Source organism: Leucoraja erinacea, chromosome 22 (genome assembly GCF_028641065.1).
Source record: "Leucoraja erinacea ecotype New England chromosome 22, Leri_hhj_1, whole genome shotgun sequence".
NCBI lineage: Eukaryota > Metazoa > Chordata > Chondrichthyes > Rajiformes > Rajidae > Leucoraja > Leucoraja erinaceus.
The window spans coordinates 28,490,305-28,506,792 of record NC_073398.1 but is presented as its reverse complement, the minus strand read 5'-3'; the positions used below and the strand labels follow the sequence as shown (position 1 = coordinate 28,506,792).

The 16,488-nt window shown below is 43.2% G+C and overlaps 1 protein-coding gene across 7 annotated transcripts in view; it reads right to left on the bottom strand.

Annotated features, from left to right (window-relative positions):
- Positions 1 to 10,863, bottom strand: part of ahcyl2b (adenosylhomocysteinase like 2b) — a 60,921-nt gene extending 50,058 nt beyond the window's left edge. For 3 of the 7 annotated variants that reach the window (XM_055653329.1, XM_055653332.1, XM_055653330.1), the window contains exon 1: positions 10,230 to 10,854. In XM_055653329.1, coding sequence (XP_055509304.1) covers positions 10,230 to 10,511 — 282 coding nt within the window. In that variant the 5' untranslated portion in view covers positions 10,512 to 10,854. Of the gene's footprint in view, positions 1 to 10,229 lie in introns of all 7 variants that reach the window. The other 4 variants (XM_055653331.1, XM_055653334.1, XM_055653335.1 and 1 more) reach the window with 4 other exon arrangements.
- Between the last annotated feature and the right edge of the window lie 5,625 nt (positions 10,864 to 16,488).

Genomic DNA, 16,488 nt, shown 5'->3' with positions numbered 1-16,488 from the left:
AACAAGAAGACATGACTTCAGAATTAAGGGACAGAAGTTTAGGGGTAATATGAGGGGGAACTTCTTTACTCAGAGAGTGGTAGCGGTGTGGAATGAGCTTCCAGTGGAAGTGGTGGAGGCAGGTTCATTGGTATCATTTTAAAATAAATTGGATAGGCATATGGATGAGAAGGGAATGGAGGGTTATGGTATGAGTGCATGCAGGTGGGACTAAGGGAAAAAAAGTTGTTCGGCACGGACTTGTAGGGCCGAGATGGCCTGTTTCCGTGCTGTAATTGTTATATGGTTATAAGGGACTGCAACATCCTCTGCCTGACTGAAACATGGCTGACCTCACTGATTCCGGATCAGGTAATCTGCCCAACCGAGTCCTTCACTGTCCACCGTGCTGACAGAACAGAAGCATCTGGGAAATCCAAGGGTGGAGGAGTCTGCTTCATGACCAATAACAACTGTTGCAACCCTGGAAATATCAAGATGCTTTCTCGTTCCTGCTCGCCGGACCTGGAGCACCTGACAATCTCATGCCGCCCATTCTACCTTCCAAGGGAGTTCGGCTCAGTGATCGTCACAGCCGTCTACATTCCACCGCAGGCGGACACCGACGTGGCACTTTCGGCCCTACACGATGTGCTATGTCGACATCAAAACAAGTACCCGGATGCAGCTATGGTGGTGGCTGGAGATGTTAATAAATCAAATCTCAAGAAGGTCATGCCGAACTTCTACCAACACATCACGTGTGCCACCAGGGGGGAGAGAACTTTGGACCACTGCTACACACCTTTCAGGAAAGGCTACAAGGCCGTTTCACTCCCTCCCCAAGGAAAATCTGACCACGCTGCCATTTTCCTGTTGCCGGAGTATAAACAGAGGATAGTTCGGGAAGCGGTAGAGACGAGAGACGTAAAGCGGTGGTCCGACCAGTCAGAGGCCATGCTGCAAGATGCACTGAGTGATGTCGACTGGAATATGTTCGAAGCAAGTTCCAGTGACGTCAGTGAGTTCGCGGAAGCAGTCATGGACTTCATCGCAACAGTAACCGACAACATCGTCCCCACGGTAAGGGTAAGCACCTTTCCGAACCAAAAACCCTGGGTAGACAGGTCTGTTCGTGTGGCCCTGAATGCTCGCACCGCTGCCTACAACTCGGGCCTGGCATCAGGAAACATGGACGTCTACAAGGCAGAGTCCTACCGACTGCGAAGGGCGGTGAAGGACGCAAAGAGAAGGTACAGGGACAAGATGGAGTTACAGATGGAGCAGCAGGACACCAGAAGCCTGTGGCAGGTGTTACGGATTGTAACCAACTACCGGAGCACCCCTTCCTCATCCGCATGTGCCGGCACCTCCCTAGCTGACGACCTGAACTCCTTTTACGCTCGTTTCGAGAGGGGCAACACCACTCCAGGTCTGCCGACTATCGACAATACCGCCAGTGGGCTGGCTACCGAAGCTGAAAGGAGAAATGTGCACACATTCTCGCTGTCCGAGCACGACGTGAGGAGGGCTCTGACACGGGTGAACACGAGAAAAGCTGCAGGCCCCGATGTCATCTCGGGGCAAGTACTCAAGTCCTGTGCTACGCAGCTAGCTCCAGTGCTTACTACATTATTCAACCTCTCCCTGGACAAGTCCGTGGTCCCTGCCTGCTTCAAAAAATCCATCATTGTACCTGGGTCCTAGACTTCCTCACCGCCAGGCCCCAGGTAGTCAAGATGGGAGGGAATACATCAAAGTCCCTCACCCTGAGCACAGGATCGCCCCAGGGTTGCGTCCTCAGCCCCCTATTGTACTCCCTGTACACTCATGACTGTGTGGCTAGGTTCAGCTCCAACTCAATAATTAAGTTTGCTGATGACACTGTGGTGGTGGGCCTGATCTCAGACAACGACGAGAAGGCCTACCGGGAGGAGGTGGCTGATCTAGCACTCTGGTGCCAGGATAACAGCCTCCTCTTGAACATCAAAAAAACGAAAGAGCTGATCATGGACTTTAGGAGGGCACATCATCCGAGGACGTACACTCCATTGAGGATAAATGGGGATCCTGTGGATAGGGTGAACTGTTTTAAATATCTGGGAGTCCACATCTCCGAGGATATGACATGGGCATCACATGCCTCAGCACTCGTGAGTAAGGCAAGGCAGCGCCTTTATCACCTCAGGCAATTGAGGAAATTCAGAGCGTCTCCGAGGGTCCTCCAGTGCTTCTACACAGCGGCGGGGGAAAGCATCTTCTCCGGGAACATTACCATCTGGTTTGGGAATTGCTCTGCCCAGGACAAGGCTCTGCAGAGAGTAGTGCGTTCGGCCGAACGCACTATGGGAACTTCACTCGCCCCCCTGCAGGAACTATACAACAGGAGGTGCAACTCTAGAGTAAATAAAATCATGGGAGACCCCTTCTACCCCTGCAACGGACTGTTCCAGCTGCTACTGTCAGGCAAACGCCTCCGTTGCCATGCGGTGAGAACAGAGAGGTTGAGAAGAAGTTTCTTCCCAGAGGCAATTCGGACTGTAAACGCCTATCTCACCAGGGACTAACTCTACGGAACGTTTTTCCTTCCATTATTTATTATGTAAAAGAATATGGGTGTTATGATTGTGTTTATAATTTGTTGGTTGTTTTGTTGTTTGTCTTTTGCACAAAAGTCCGCGAGCATTGCCACTTTCATTTCACTGCACATCTCGTATGTGTATGTGACAAATAAACTTGACTTGACTGGACTTACAAAAAAAGACAAAGTGCTGAAGTAACTCAGCAGGTTAGACAGCATCTCTGGAGAACATGGATGGGTGACGTTTCGGGTCTGTATCCTTCATCAGACTCCTGCGCTTTGCATCTTTCATGCAAATATGTGCTTCTATAATTAATTTGCCCGAGAACCCCCACCATCGGTGCAAGTCACTTTCTGCTACTTTAGGGAAACCATAAAACACAAAAAAGAACATGCAAAACATATTGCAGTTATTGGCATGCAAAGAAAGCTATTTGGTTAATCAAGCCAGAAACCTCATTCTTTATTTTTCATTATGTGACATAGCTCTCGCAGTTACAGAAATATCACTTCTCCCTCCAATCTCAATTTCAACTATAACATATCTTTTTACCAACATTCTATGCTCCCAGCATTTGGACATTTATTTTTCTCTTTCTATACTATAATTATACAAAAGTAAACTTAGTTTTGCCTTTTAAGTGTACTCTAAGCTGATAAGACTGCAGTGGATAATCAGTGAGCCACACGTACAAATGGCACAAAAGCAGATCTAGCAATTTGCTGGATTAATGAAACCACCAAAATTTTTGAATTAAAACATGTAGGTGGAATAATAATGAATTACTCATAAAATGACCAGAAGGGAAATAACAATAACGAGCAAATAAATCTAGCAAAAGCCCAGCACGGAGTTAAATCTGGAATTATCTGTAACCCATTCATTTCCGACTGATTAATTTATAACTCAGGTGACAGAGATCAAGGATTATCATCAGGAAGCAGATTATGCAACAAATCTAAGGACCTCAGCAGCTAAAATTAAGTATTTCCACTATATCTTGGTAATCTTTCATGATCATTACGATTAAAGTATTTCTCCTTACTTACGTCAAGGTGGAAACTTAGGAATTTTTGCCTGCTTAAATGTTGACAATGAGGTAATTTAAATTTTTAAACAGTACCAATGACAATATTCAAGCTTAGAAGGTCACGACGCTTCTCAACTTACTCATACCTCTCGTCTTGCTCATCGTATGTTTTCTTATAGATTATACGTCAAACCAAAATGAAGTCCCTTATCAACAATACAAAACATTGTGAACCAGAGTGTTCCTCATTTCTCATCGTGAAAGCTCCAGAGACTTCAGTGGATCCAATTCACATAACAATTAAATTGTCAAAATAGGTCATGATAAATAAACAATTTTGTCCCAATGAGGGGCAATAAGTTATTGCCTGGAAGCTTCCATAAGCTTTTATTCTGTTCCAGTATAAATATCTCCAAATGTCCTGTGCTTTTGCTATTTGAATGGGATTTTGTTAACTAATTCTACAGTTGCTGGGCTTTAATACTTCATGCTATTGGCACACAAGAGAATAGTTATTATAGATGGGTTAAATCCAACAGCATCTACCAAATCGGTAACGAATATCACCGGAGGTGAGATTGCAAGTACCTGGGAAAACTATCACCTGCAGGCTGCCTTCCAAACCATCCCAACTGTTTCTTCATCTTTCCTTGGTCCAAACCTTGGAACTGCCTCATCTGCAGTACTTCCACCAAAAGATTAACAGAGATTCATGAAAGCTGCTTACCACCACCTCTCAAGGGCAGTTAAGGATGGCCAGCAAATGCCGGCCATGTCAGCAATGCTGAGATCCTGAAAGATCAATGAACAATAACAAAAAGATAATCTGTGGATTGTTCTACAGGTCTATATGCAGATGGTCCTTCATTCACCCCTAGAATATTTTACTTGCAGATGAATGTGATCTGGCACTGAACTAAGCAGACCATGATGACTTGGTATTGTGTGCTGTCTCCAAATTTGAGGAAGGACATTCTTGCTATTGAGGGAGTGCAGCGTAGGTTCACCAGGTTAATTCCCGGGATTGCGGGACTGTCATCTGTTGATAGAATGGAGCGGCTGGGCTTGTATACTCTGGAATTTACAAGGATGAGAATGGATCTTATTGAAACATAAGATTGTTAAGGGTTTGAACACGCTAGAGGAAGGAAACATGTTCCCGATGTTTGGGGAATCCAGAACTAGGGGCCACAGTTTAAGAATAAGGGGCAAGCTATTTAGAACAGAGATGAGGAAAAACTTTTTCACACAGAGAGTTGGGAGTCTGTGGCATTCTCTGCCTCAGAAGGCGGTGGAGGGCGGTAATGTAATGCACAAAAATAGTGTGCAGCTGGATCTTAAAACAGCAATGTGATAACGACCAGTTAATCCCTTTTAATTACAGTTCAGGGATAAATATTGGCTGGGATACACGAATATCTCACCTGCTCTCCTTTCATTAATTGCCATGGGACTTAAAAAAAAGGTTATCAAGAGATTACCTATCTTCTAATATGATATATTATTCTGAAGACGTCACTGCCTAGATGACTGTGCTTGTCTTTGCAATGGATCTTGAATTGACAATCATCAGATTAAATCAGCACAGATCTGGGGTGCCAATGATTTGCCCACTCATTTTAGCAAGCTCATATTTAAGGACCATGAAAATAGACAAACTGGTGGTTGCAAATTCAGTGTATTTTGGTGACAATTTTAAATATTGTGAGAAGGAAGCAGTACCACGCTTTTCAGAGTATGGGTATCTAAAAACAAAGATTGTTCTGATAGCAATCACTGAAAAAGCAAAGTTAGCATAGGGCAGATAAGCCTTGGAAAATATTTCCACTCCACCCACTGGTCTCACCCAACTCATCCTCAAAAATAATTCAACATTGTTGCCTGAAAGAATGGAGACAACAGCTTATCAAGTTGATCATAAAAAAGACTAGAATTTAAAGTATGCTTCAATCTGATTTTTTCCAGTTTTTGCACAGATTTTGCCATCCTCCATGGAGATTCTGGAAATCTGGAATAAAACAGAAAGTGCTGAAAATATTCAGGTCAGGTTGGATTTGGGAAAGATAAACAGTCAATATTTCAGGGAACCTTAGAAGTGCTCACAATCTACACAATCAGATTTACACAATGTAGAATACATGGTTTTGGAATTCAATGCCATTATGATTTTGTCAGCAAACTTGGCCATGATGCATCATGATGTTTGTAATGGCAATATTTAGATTCCCAATTTGCTAACCAAGCAACTTTTGAATATACCACTAGCTTGGACAGATATATGGTAAGGGTTCACAGAAACCCCTCACACACTTTCTCTAGTTTGGCTACTTGGCTCCAGACCTTACCATAGTCCAAAAATAAGAGCTGAATCTAGGCCAAAATATTTAGCAACATGATTTAATACAAATCTGATTGAATATGAAACTCCAAAGATGCTGCCTGTCCCGCTGAGTTACTCCAGCATTTTGTGTCCATCTTAGATTTAAACTAGTATCTGCAGTTCTTTCCTACATATTCTATTTTTCCCTTTGATGGCAGAGTGATGCCTTTTAAATTGATTCCAAAGCATTTCATGTGGTGGCACATGGTACAAAAAGCTACTGTATCCTTGACAAAAACACTAAACATTTACAGATGACCCCATCATATAACTAGTCAGGTAACGGAAATTCACCCTGACAGAATACACAAATCCAAAAATCTGAGATATAAAATTAAACTCATTCATGCAGTTTGTGAATGAAGTAAATTAATTGTATTTTCCAACTCTTCGTTTCTTAACTCTGCGTTTCTTCTGTTTTGTGTCACATCACTTTGCAGAGCTTTAGACTTGCAAAACTTTAAATATTCTTCACTCTGTTGACACATGGAAATAAACTTCATTGTTTTTTTAAACCATTCAACTCTGTAACATGGTTTCAATAATTTATGTGTTCAAAGCACAAGAATTTATACAAAATGCACCGGTTTTAATTATTTTGCTTTGTGATTGACATAGTACATAATTTAAAAGAAATTAAAGCTATTGGTCAAAAGGCCTTCAAAACATGATTTTCTTTAGAAAAATTAAGCACAAAGGCAAAAGGTAAAGGTTATTTCCATACACAGACATGTTTCATACCACATGTCACAATGGCAGGTCAAATTTAAAATGCAATTCATTATTTGGGATGACAAATCAGGTTACATCATGATTATAGTCAGAATTTATGATTTCCCTTACTTTTTTGTTTCCAATTTCTATTTCCAAAACTTCATGGTAATTACAACTTTTCGCACACAACACATCTTTTTTACGCTATTCTCAGTACTTTGAGGAAAATCTTCCATATGCAACATTTGTTCCTATCATGCAAATTAACACCACAAAACTTTGCACAAGTACCACTACCCAAATATTTTTGAAACATATTTCTTGACGCATGTTTCACTCAGTCGCACAGCTTGTAACTCATGTTGTCACAGAACTCTAGTAATACATAACATTAGTATTCTAAATACAGAAACAAAATTACAGTTCAACGCCGCAGTATTAGGTTAAAATGTCACCTTGATCTTTCACTAAATGCCTTTATTAACTTAATCCAAAACATTTTAGACTGCGATAATGACATTTAAATGCACATATCAAACATGCTTGAACACGAGAATATCATTTCATTACTTATTAGGACTGATGTAATCTTTATAAAATAAAACAGTCATTGAATAAACTTTAAAATCAGTTCCAAGCACAAACTATCCAGCCTGTGCACCAGACAGATGCAGATAAAGCAGCTGCAATTATTGAACAAAAGTATTAAACAACTATTTTTCAGTGAGGGCTATTCATTCCTAGGGCAAAACTCGAAAAAAGCAACATTGGAGATCTGAAAAACGTACTTCCCTCATATTTTCTAAAACATGTTTCAGCATTGGAAATATATAATTGCCCTTTGTCTCAGTGTTGGCTTTTGGAATGAACTCTCAAGTTAAGTTCAATCTTTTAATGTTCCTACTGCCTTCATAAATGTATACAATATTCCTGTTGAATGGTGTTACAAAGTCTGATTACACTGTAATTTCAGTCAAATTGTAAAATTTCAGGAGGCATTTAACAAGAAACTCATCCCTTTCTCATCTCACCTCTCTCTCCTTCAGCCAAATGCTGCAATCTTGAGCAAAAACAGCGCAGGAGGAACTCAGAGAGGCAGGCAGTTTGAAGAAGGGTTCCAATTCTAAAAGTTGCCTGTCCCCAAATGTTGCCTGACCCATGGTCCTCCAGCACTTTATATCTCACCACAAACGTGTTCATTTATCAATTGTCAAATCTATCCTCTTTGGTTGGAACCCTCCTGTCAATGAAATATATTAAACGCCTGCGAAAGTCAGCGTTTCAGCCTTAAAAAAAACAATGTAATCACTGGATGTCACAGTAGAGCAGCTGGTGGAGAGCCATTGCTTTACAGCGACAGAGTCCCTGGATCAACTCGGACCTCAGGTGCCGTCTGTGCAGAGTTTGCACATTCTTGCATTGACTGTGTAGGTTTCCGCCCACATCTTACAATGGGTGATCAGCGTGACATTGGTGGGCTGAAGGGCCCATATCCATACTGTATCTCTAAACTAAAGATTGCATTTGATGGTCCAAGAGGTCATTTGGCTTTCATAGATATGGTGATTCTGGGTATGCAGTGGTTGACCAGCATGCCGAAGCTTGGCTAATAAACTTAGATAAGAGTCCAAACCCAAAACACAAGTTAATTAGAATATTTGAACTCAATTAAATAAAAAGCTGGCATCTATAACAGCAACGATGTATCTACAAGTAATCTAGAAACTAGATTATCGCAAAGAAAACAATTTTGTCCATTACAGTTCTTCAGGGAATGAAACCTACTATCACAATCTGGTCTGATCTACAATACTCAGTGTGGTTGACTGCAACTTCACTCTTCAACTCAGAAGAAACTAAGAATGGACAATACATGCCAGCAACATCCACACCTAGTGAACAAATAAGAGTCAATATCAGCTCCAAATAGAGCAAACTACTCAATTTCCCTGTCGCCCTGCAGTGCTTTTTGCTCAGGTACCTATTCAGTTTCATTTGAGGGTACTTATTGATTCTACTTCCATTACATTGTAGGCATTGAGTTACTAATCATCATCATAATATGCACTTTGGCAAGTCAGTCGCCATGAGTTGTGGCCCCGCTAAACAAACGTTAATTAATTTTCAAATAAAATTAAAATCTTAAAAGAAATCCCACCAGGATAATGGGGAAAGGTATCAAGACTGGGTAAAACATAAAATGCTGGTGGAACTCAGCAGACAGGCAGCATATGTGGAAAGAAAGGAATAGACAGCGTTTTAGGTCAAGATCCGTCTTCAATTTGATGGCGTAAAGGGGAAATAGCTGACAGAAGGAGGGAAGGTGAAAAGCTGGGGCAAGAGCTGGAGATACAAGGAACTGCAGTTGCTGGTTTATAAAAAACAAAGTACTGGAGTAACTCAGCAGGTCAGGCAGCATCTCTGGAAGACATGGATAGGCAATATTTTGGTTTGGGACTCTTCTTTAGACTGCAAGGAGATGAAGGTTGGTTAGATGAGTCAAGTGGGAGAGAGAAAGTGACTGAGGTTGGAGGGGTCATAAGTGGAGAAGACTACTGCACTACTACTACTGTATGTACGTATATATATTTATTGCTCCTTATTCTATGTTCGCTCTTCTGGGGAGATGCTAACTGCTTTTCGTTGTCTCTGTACTGTACACTGCACAATGACAATAAAGATTGAATCTGAATCTGACAAAAGAGTGCAGATAGTGGAATCTGGTAAGAAAGATAGAGAGTGAAATGTCCAGAGGGAGGAATGGTGGGTAGAAGGGGGAGGAGAGAAGAGATGAGGGAGAAGAAAAAAAGGAAATCCAGAGCAAGTGAAGAGTGGATAGAAAGGAAAAGAACTCTGTGCCAGGAGCAGCAAGAGTGACATAAAACTGTTTGAGGGATGGGATGTATTGGTTAATGAGATAGCTTTAAAAAAACAGAAACGATGGGCAGAATCGTTTCTCTCTGGGTTGTACCAGTAATGAAGAGCCAGTCAAAATGAGGAGCCGAGTCTAAAGAAGAGTCCATGTCCTCCCTCTTAAGACTAACGGAATCAAGGGATATGGGGAGAAAGCAGGAACGGGGTACTGATTTTGGATGATCAGCCGTGATCAAATTTGGTTGTCTCGAAGGGCCTACTCCTGCACCCATGTTCTGTGTTTCTATGCTGCCTGACCCGCTGGTTACCAAAGATCCCAGAGCTATAGGATCTTTGCTGGTTACGCCAGCACTGTGTGTTGTGCGCCAAAGGCGAGCGGATTACTACACGGGGCAAGCCAGACGTTCCGCCCAGAGATATCTTTGGTTCCGCCCCGGTGAGCAGGGCCGCGTTCGTTCAACACCAGCCCGGCGGTTAACCTTCCGCCGCAAAGAGAAAGGTCCCCGATTGCAGTTAACCACCGACTCCATCTGGTCACGACCACACGGACCCTTTTATCTTGCGGCTGTTGAGAGCACAGGGGTACGAGATGGAGAACTATGAGGAACTGAGTGAGTGAGTGTGGGAGAGAGGCAGAAAGGATTTGCCGGTCAGGCTGACGGCGCCTCACCTTTTTCACGGTCCGCGGCGCTTCCATGACGGTGCCGTCCGCGTTGAACGTGTCCCCGTTCTGCGCGGTCTCCACCCGCTTCATCGCCGACTTGGCGTCCTTGGCCGCGGTGCTTAGCGGCGGTAGGTGATGCTGCTTGACTTCCTCCGCCGAGGTTGTAGCCGTGGGCTCCACGTCTTTTGTCTGGACGCCGTTGCCCTCGGCGCTCACCTTCTCCGGGGCCACCACGGCCTCTCTCAGCTCCACCTCGGCCAGCTTGGCCGTGACTACCTGCAGCGACATCTTTTACCCTGCTCCCTTCTTCTTCCTCCTCTCTCACTCGCTTATCTTTATCGAAATGCGACGGTTTCTCTCACAATCCCGACTGTTGCACTGGCAGCACTAGCGGACTGTGCTCTCTCTCTCCGCTCCGCCTCTCGAAACTTCCAACCGCCCGCGTTGCCGGGCCTTGTAGTTCTTCGTGTCTACTGGTGGCGCCGCCCGCCCCACACGTCACGGGCGCGCAAAGCCTTTCGGTTAACGTAGTTCAGTTCACCATCCATTCGCCAGAGTTGAAGATTCAGATTCAGATTCAACTTTAATTGTCATTGTGCAGTGTACAGTACAGAGACAACGAGATGCAGTTAACATCTCCCTAGAAGAGCGACATAGAATATGAGCAATAAATAAATCTATTTACGTGCAAACAGTCATAGTGTTTTTCCTGGTGGGAGGAGTGGGGGGTGGGGGTGATTGGCAATCACCGAGGTACAGTGTTGAATAGTGTAACAGCCGCAGGGAAGAAGCTGTTCCTGGACCTACCGGTCCGGCAACGGAGAGACCTGTAGCGCCTCTTGAAACTACACATCCCACAACGCCACACGTTTACGCATGTAATGGCATTTCACTCCACCTTGCGAGTTGCAATGTGTAAGAAAGGCATGTTTAAAAGCAGGAGGAACTCAGCGGGTCAGGCAGCATCTCTGGAGAAAAGTAATAGGTGACGTTTCGGGTCGAGACCCTTCACCCGTCTATTTTTTTCTCTCCAGAGATGCTGCCTGACCCGCTGAATTACTACAGCATTTTATGTCTCTTGCGTGTTGCAGTGTGATCTACTCCAGAGGATCGGAAAGTTTGGGCAGGATTATTAAAAATATATATCAATTTGGGGGTCGGGGACTATTGAGGTCAGAGAAGGAGGCGGAGAATCGATAACTTGAAGTAACTCGATAACTGAATTAAAAAATAAAAATAAATGTAGACACAAGGAATTGCAGATGATGATTTACAGAAAAAGATACAAAGTGCTGGAATAACAGCGCACCAGGCAGCATTTCTGGAGAACATGGATAGGTCGAGACCCTCAAGTTGAAAAACGGAAATGTAACCAATCCATGTTTTCCTGGGAGAACCCGAACCCGCCGAGTTACTTTGCTCCAGTTTGTGTCTTGTTTTTTGTTTTAAAAAAGGCAACAAATGGCAGGTCACATAAAATCATTAACAAGTGAAACACGGTTAATTTTACACGTCAATTAATTCTGATGAAATGTCATTCGGGCATAAAAAACCCTCACGTTGCAATTGTGAGCAAGAAATAAAGCGCTGGCGGAACTCAGCAGGATGGACAACTCTGAAGAAAGGTACCGACCCGACCAGAAACGTGGTCTGTCAGTCCCCTCTACAGATACAGCCTGATCCTCTGAATTCCACCAGCACTTTTTTGTTTTTAACAGGAACATTAACTCTAATTCGTACTGCACTAATGTTGACTCACCTCCTTTCTATTTTCAGCATTTGCTATTTTTATTTAATCACCATGGTAGGCACTGTTGCATACATTTTTCTTTGAATTGTCTGAAACATATCTGTTGACTAATGTAAAAATCTGGGAAGAGCTCATCCATCAAGAGCAGAGCTAGACAAAAAAAGCATATTTTCAATTCAAAGAAGGAGGCTTGTGAAATTGTCAGAAATTGTAGCGGACGTGAGGATTGGTATCATTTCAAAATTTAATGGTTCAATCAATTTGGTGATTCAATGGTTCTTTATTGTCACATGTACAGAGGTACAGTGATTGTTTTGCATATTGTTCAGTAAAGTTTTTTAATACATGAGCACAAGTAGGACAGTAGGCAGTAGGACATCAAAAACCATAGCCGTGAGCACTGGCTCACCCCAAGGCTGTGTCCTAAGCCCCCTGCTGTTTAGTCTGCTGACACACGACTGTACTGCCAGACTCAATAACAACTTCATCAACAAGTTCGCTGATGACACAACAGTGGTGGGTCTCATCAGTGACAATGATGAATCGGCGTACAGGATGGAGGTGGAGCTGCTCACAGGTTGGTGCAAATCCCACAACCTCATTCTTAACGTGGGAAAAACTAAGGAGATGGTGGTTGACTTCAGGAGGGCGGGGAAACAACACCATACACCTCTGCACATCGACGGAGCTGATGTGGAAAGGGTCAGCAGCATGAAGTTCATAGGACTACATCTGTCTGATGACCTGACGTCCACGGCCAACACCACAGCTCTGGTCAAGAGAGCCCAGCAGCAACTACACCCTCTCCGAAGACTACGTAAAGCAGGCCTCCCCACTACACACCTACGGACTTTTTATAGGGGGACTGTCGAGAGCACATTGACCTACGGCACCACTTCCTGGTTCGGGAGCTGCAAGGCGTACGAACGGCACCAACTAGACAGGATAGTGAAGACCGCCAGCAGGATTATTGGTGCTCCACTCCCTTTCCTGCTGGACATATACAGGAAGAGATGTATCAGCAGAGCCATCTCCATCATCAAAGACCCTTACCACCCATCGCATGACATTTTCTCCATCCTGCCATCTGGGAAGAGGTACAGGAGCATTAGCTGCAAAACCAGCAGGATGCTCCTCAGCTTCTTCCCACAGGCTAAAGACTGCTAAATGGACTTTGCCCCCTGCCAAGTATCGCGCACAAACCCCCAACCTGGACACACTGCAGCAGAGCCACTGTTGTGCCGCTGCCGGTCGGAACGCCTGTTGAATGTTTAGTAGAGTGTTAAATTTGTTCATGATACATGTATTTTTTATTTCTATTTATTTTTCATGCACACTGAATGGACACTGGTTGAGCAACGTTTTTTTGTTTCCTCTGGGTATGCGAATACTCAGGAAATGACAATAAAGATATACAATACAATACAATACAATACAACCTTAGATTAGGTACAAAATGTATAGAAATAATCAACTGAGACAATATACAAGAGTAATGGTTTTGGCACCATTTTCAAAGTCCAGTTCAGTAAAGAAGGACCAAGAATTGAAGAAAAGAGAGTAAGCTGTCAAGAAACATAAAAATGGACTGTATAGTTCAATGAACATGTAATAAAGAAGATGACTAGAGGCAACTGTGAAATACAGATAGAGGAGAGGTTATAATGGAGAATTTCATTTTTTTATATTTCCTTATGATATAGGAGGTAATTTGGCCCATTAATTCCAGCTATCAGGGAATCCCATTCCTTCGACATGTCCTTATAACCGATTTTCTCTGTTATGCCCCAGCTTTAACCACCCTTGAATTGACTGCTACCGTCCAACCTCACAGTAATTTACATTAACTAATTAACAATCAGCACATCTTTGGGGTTTGGAAGGAAACTGAAGCAACTAAGTTCAACTCGGGTGTTACAGCAAGATCTTGCAAACATCATAAATGTGTAGGAAGGAACTACTGATGCTGGTTTAAACCGAAGATAGACACAAAAAGCTGGAGTAACTCAGCGGGACTGGCAGCATCTCTGGAGAGAAGGAATGGGTGACATTTCGGGTTGACACCCTTCTTCAGTCAGGATTGAACCCTGTTTACTGGAGCTGTGAGACGGCTGCACTATCTGCAATTCCACTTGCTATGCCACTGCAGATAAAAAAAATCCAGAGAACCAAGGATATAATCAGAAGAAGGAACTGAAAACAATTATCACAAGTAAAAATCTTTGTGTGCAGCTGATGAGCTTGAAAGTTGATAAATCCCAAGGACTCATTTTGTATTTTGTTATGACATGGAAGGTGATATAGCCCATTGAATCTATGCTGGCTCTCGGAGCATTCTGATCAGTCCAATTCCCAAAATTATTTCCCTGTAGCCTATTCTCTTCTCAATGCCCATTAACTCCCCACAGATTCTCCCAACATCCACCTCCAACATCCACTTACATCATGAAAGTCAGTCTAATAAATCTGGCGAAGCAATACAATATTTCAAACTGAATTTTGTTCATCTGAGAGGTTATTGATCTAGGCTTAAAGAAAGTTGTGCGTGATCATAAACACACTCTAGGAAAGCCAGAGATCCTGTGTTTTGGCCAGAATGGTAAGACAAGGAGTTAATTCCTTGTAGAAGTATTATTATTCACCCTGTTGGTTGGGTGTGGGGGGGGGGTGAAATTTGACTACAAAAAGACACAAACATAGAAACATAGGAAATAGGTGCAGGAGTAGGCCATTCGGCCCTTCGAGCCATTCAATATGTACAGCCATTCAATATGATCATGGCTGATCATCCAAAATCAGTACCCCGTTCCGGCTTTTTCCCCATCCCATATCTCTTGATTCCTTTAGCCCTAAGAGCTAAATCTAACTCTCTTGAAAACATCCAATGAATTGGTCTCTGCCTTCTTTGGCAGAGAATTCCACAGATTCACAACTCTCTGGGTGAAAATGGTTTTCCTCATCTCAGTCCTAAATGTCCTACCACTTATTCTTAAACTGTGACCCCTGGTTCAGGATTCCCGTAACATCGGGAACATTTTTCCTGCATCTACCCTGCCCAGTCCTCTAAGAATTTTATATGTTTCTATAAGATCTCCTCTCATCCTTATAAATTCCAAAAAATACAAGCCCAGTCGACCCATTCTTTCATCATATGTCTGTCCTGCCATCCTGGGAATTCACTCAATAGCAATAATGTCCTTCCTCAAATTAGGAGACCAGAATTGCATACAATACTCCAGGTGCAGTCTCACCACTACCCTGTACAACTGCAGTAGGACCTCCTTGCTCCTAAACTCAAATCCTCTCGCAATGAAGGCCAACATGTCATTAGCTTTCTTCACTGCCTGCTATATCTGCATTCTTACTTTCAGTGACTGATGTACAAGCACACCAGGCCTCATTGCCCCTACCTTCTCCTAATCTGACACCATTCAGACAATAATCTGCCTTCCTGTTCTTGCCACCAAAGTGGATACCCTCACATTTATCCACCTAGTACTGCATCTGCCATGCTTCTGCCCACTCACCCAACCTATCCAAGTCACCTTGCAGCCTCATAACATCCTCCTCGCAGCTCACACTGTCACCCAGCTTTGTGTCATCCGCAAACTTAGAGATGTTACATTTAATTCCATTGTCAAAATTGTTAATATATACTGTGAACAACTGGGATTCCAGCACCGAGCCTCGCGGCACCCCACTAGTCACTGCCTGCCATTCTGAAAAAGACCCGTTAACTCATACTCTTTGCTTCTTGACTGCCAACCAGTTCTCTATCCATGTCAATACCCTACCCCCAATACCATGTGCTCTAATTCTGCTCACTAATCTCTTGTGTGGGACCTTGTCAAAGGCTTTTTGAAAGTCCAGATACACCACATCCACTGGCTCTCCTTTATCCTTTCTACTTGTTACATCTGCAAAAAATTCCAAAATATTAGTCAAGCATGATTTATTTCCTCTTCATAAATCCATGCTGACTTTGACTAATCCCGTCACTGCTTTCCAACTGCGCTGCTATAACATCTTTAATAATCGACTCCAACATCTTCCCCACTACCGATGTAAGGCTAACTGGTCAATAATTTCCTGTTTTCTCTCTCCTCCTTTCTTAAAAAGTGGCGTTACATTGACTACCCTCGTCCACAGGAACTGATCCAGAGTCGAGAGAACATTGGAAAATGATTGCCAATGCATCCACCATTTCTAGGGCAACCTCCTTGAGTACTCTGGGATGCAGACCATCAGGCCCTGGGGATTTATCTGCCTTCAGTCCCAACAGTTTACCTAACACCATTTTCTGACTAATGTGGATTCCAGTTCCTCCCTCCTACTAGATCCTCTGTGCCCTAGTATTTCTGGGAGATTGGTTCTGTCTTCACTAAGAAAGGCACAAACAAAGTACTCGTTTAACTGCCATTAAGTATTCTGCCATTTCCTTGTTTCCCATTATAAATTCACCTGTCTCTGACTGCAAGGGGCCTACATTCGTCTTCACTAATCTTTTCCTTTTTA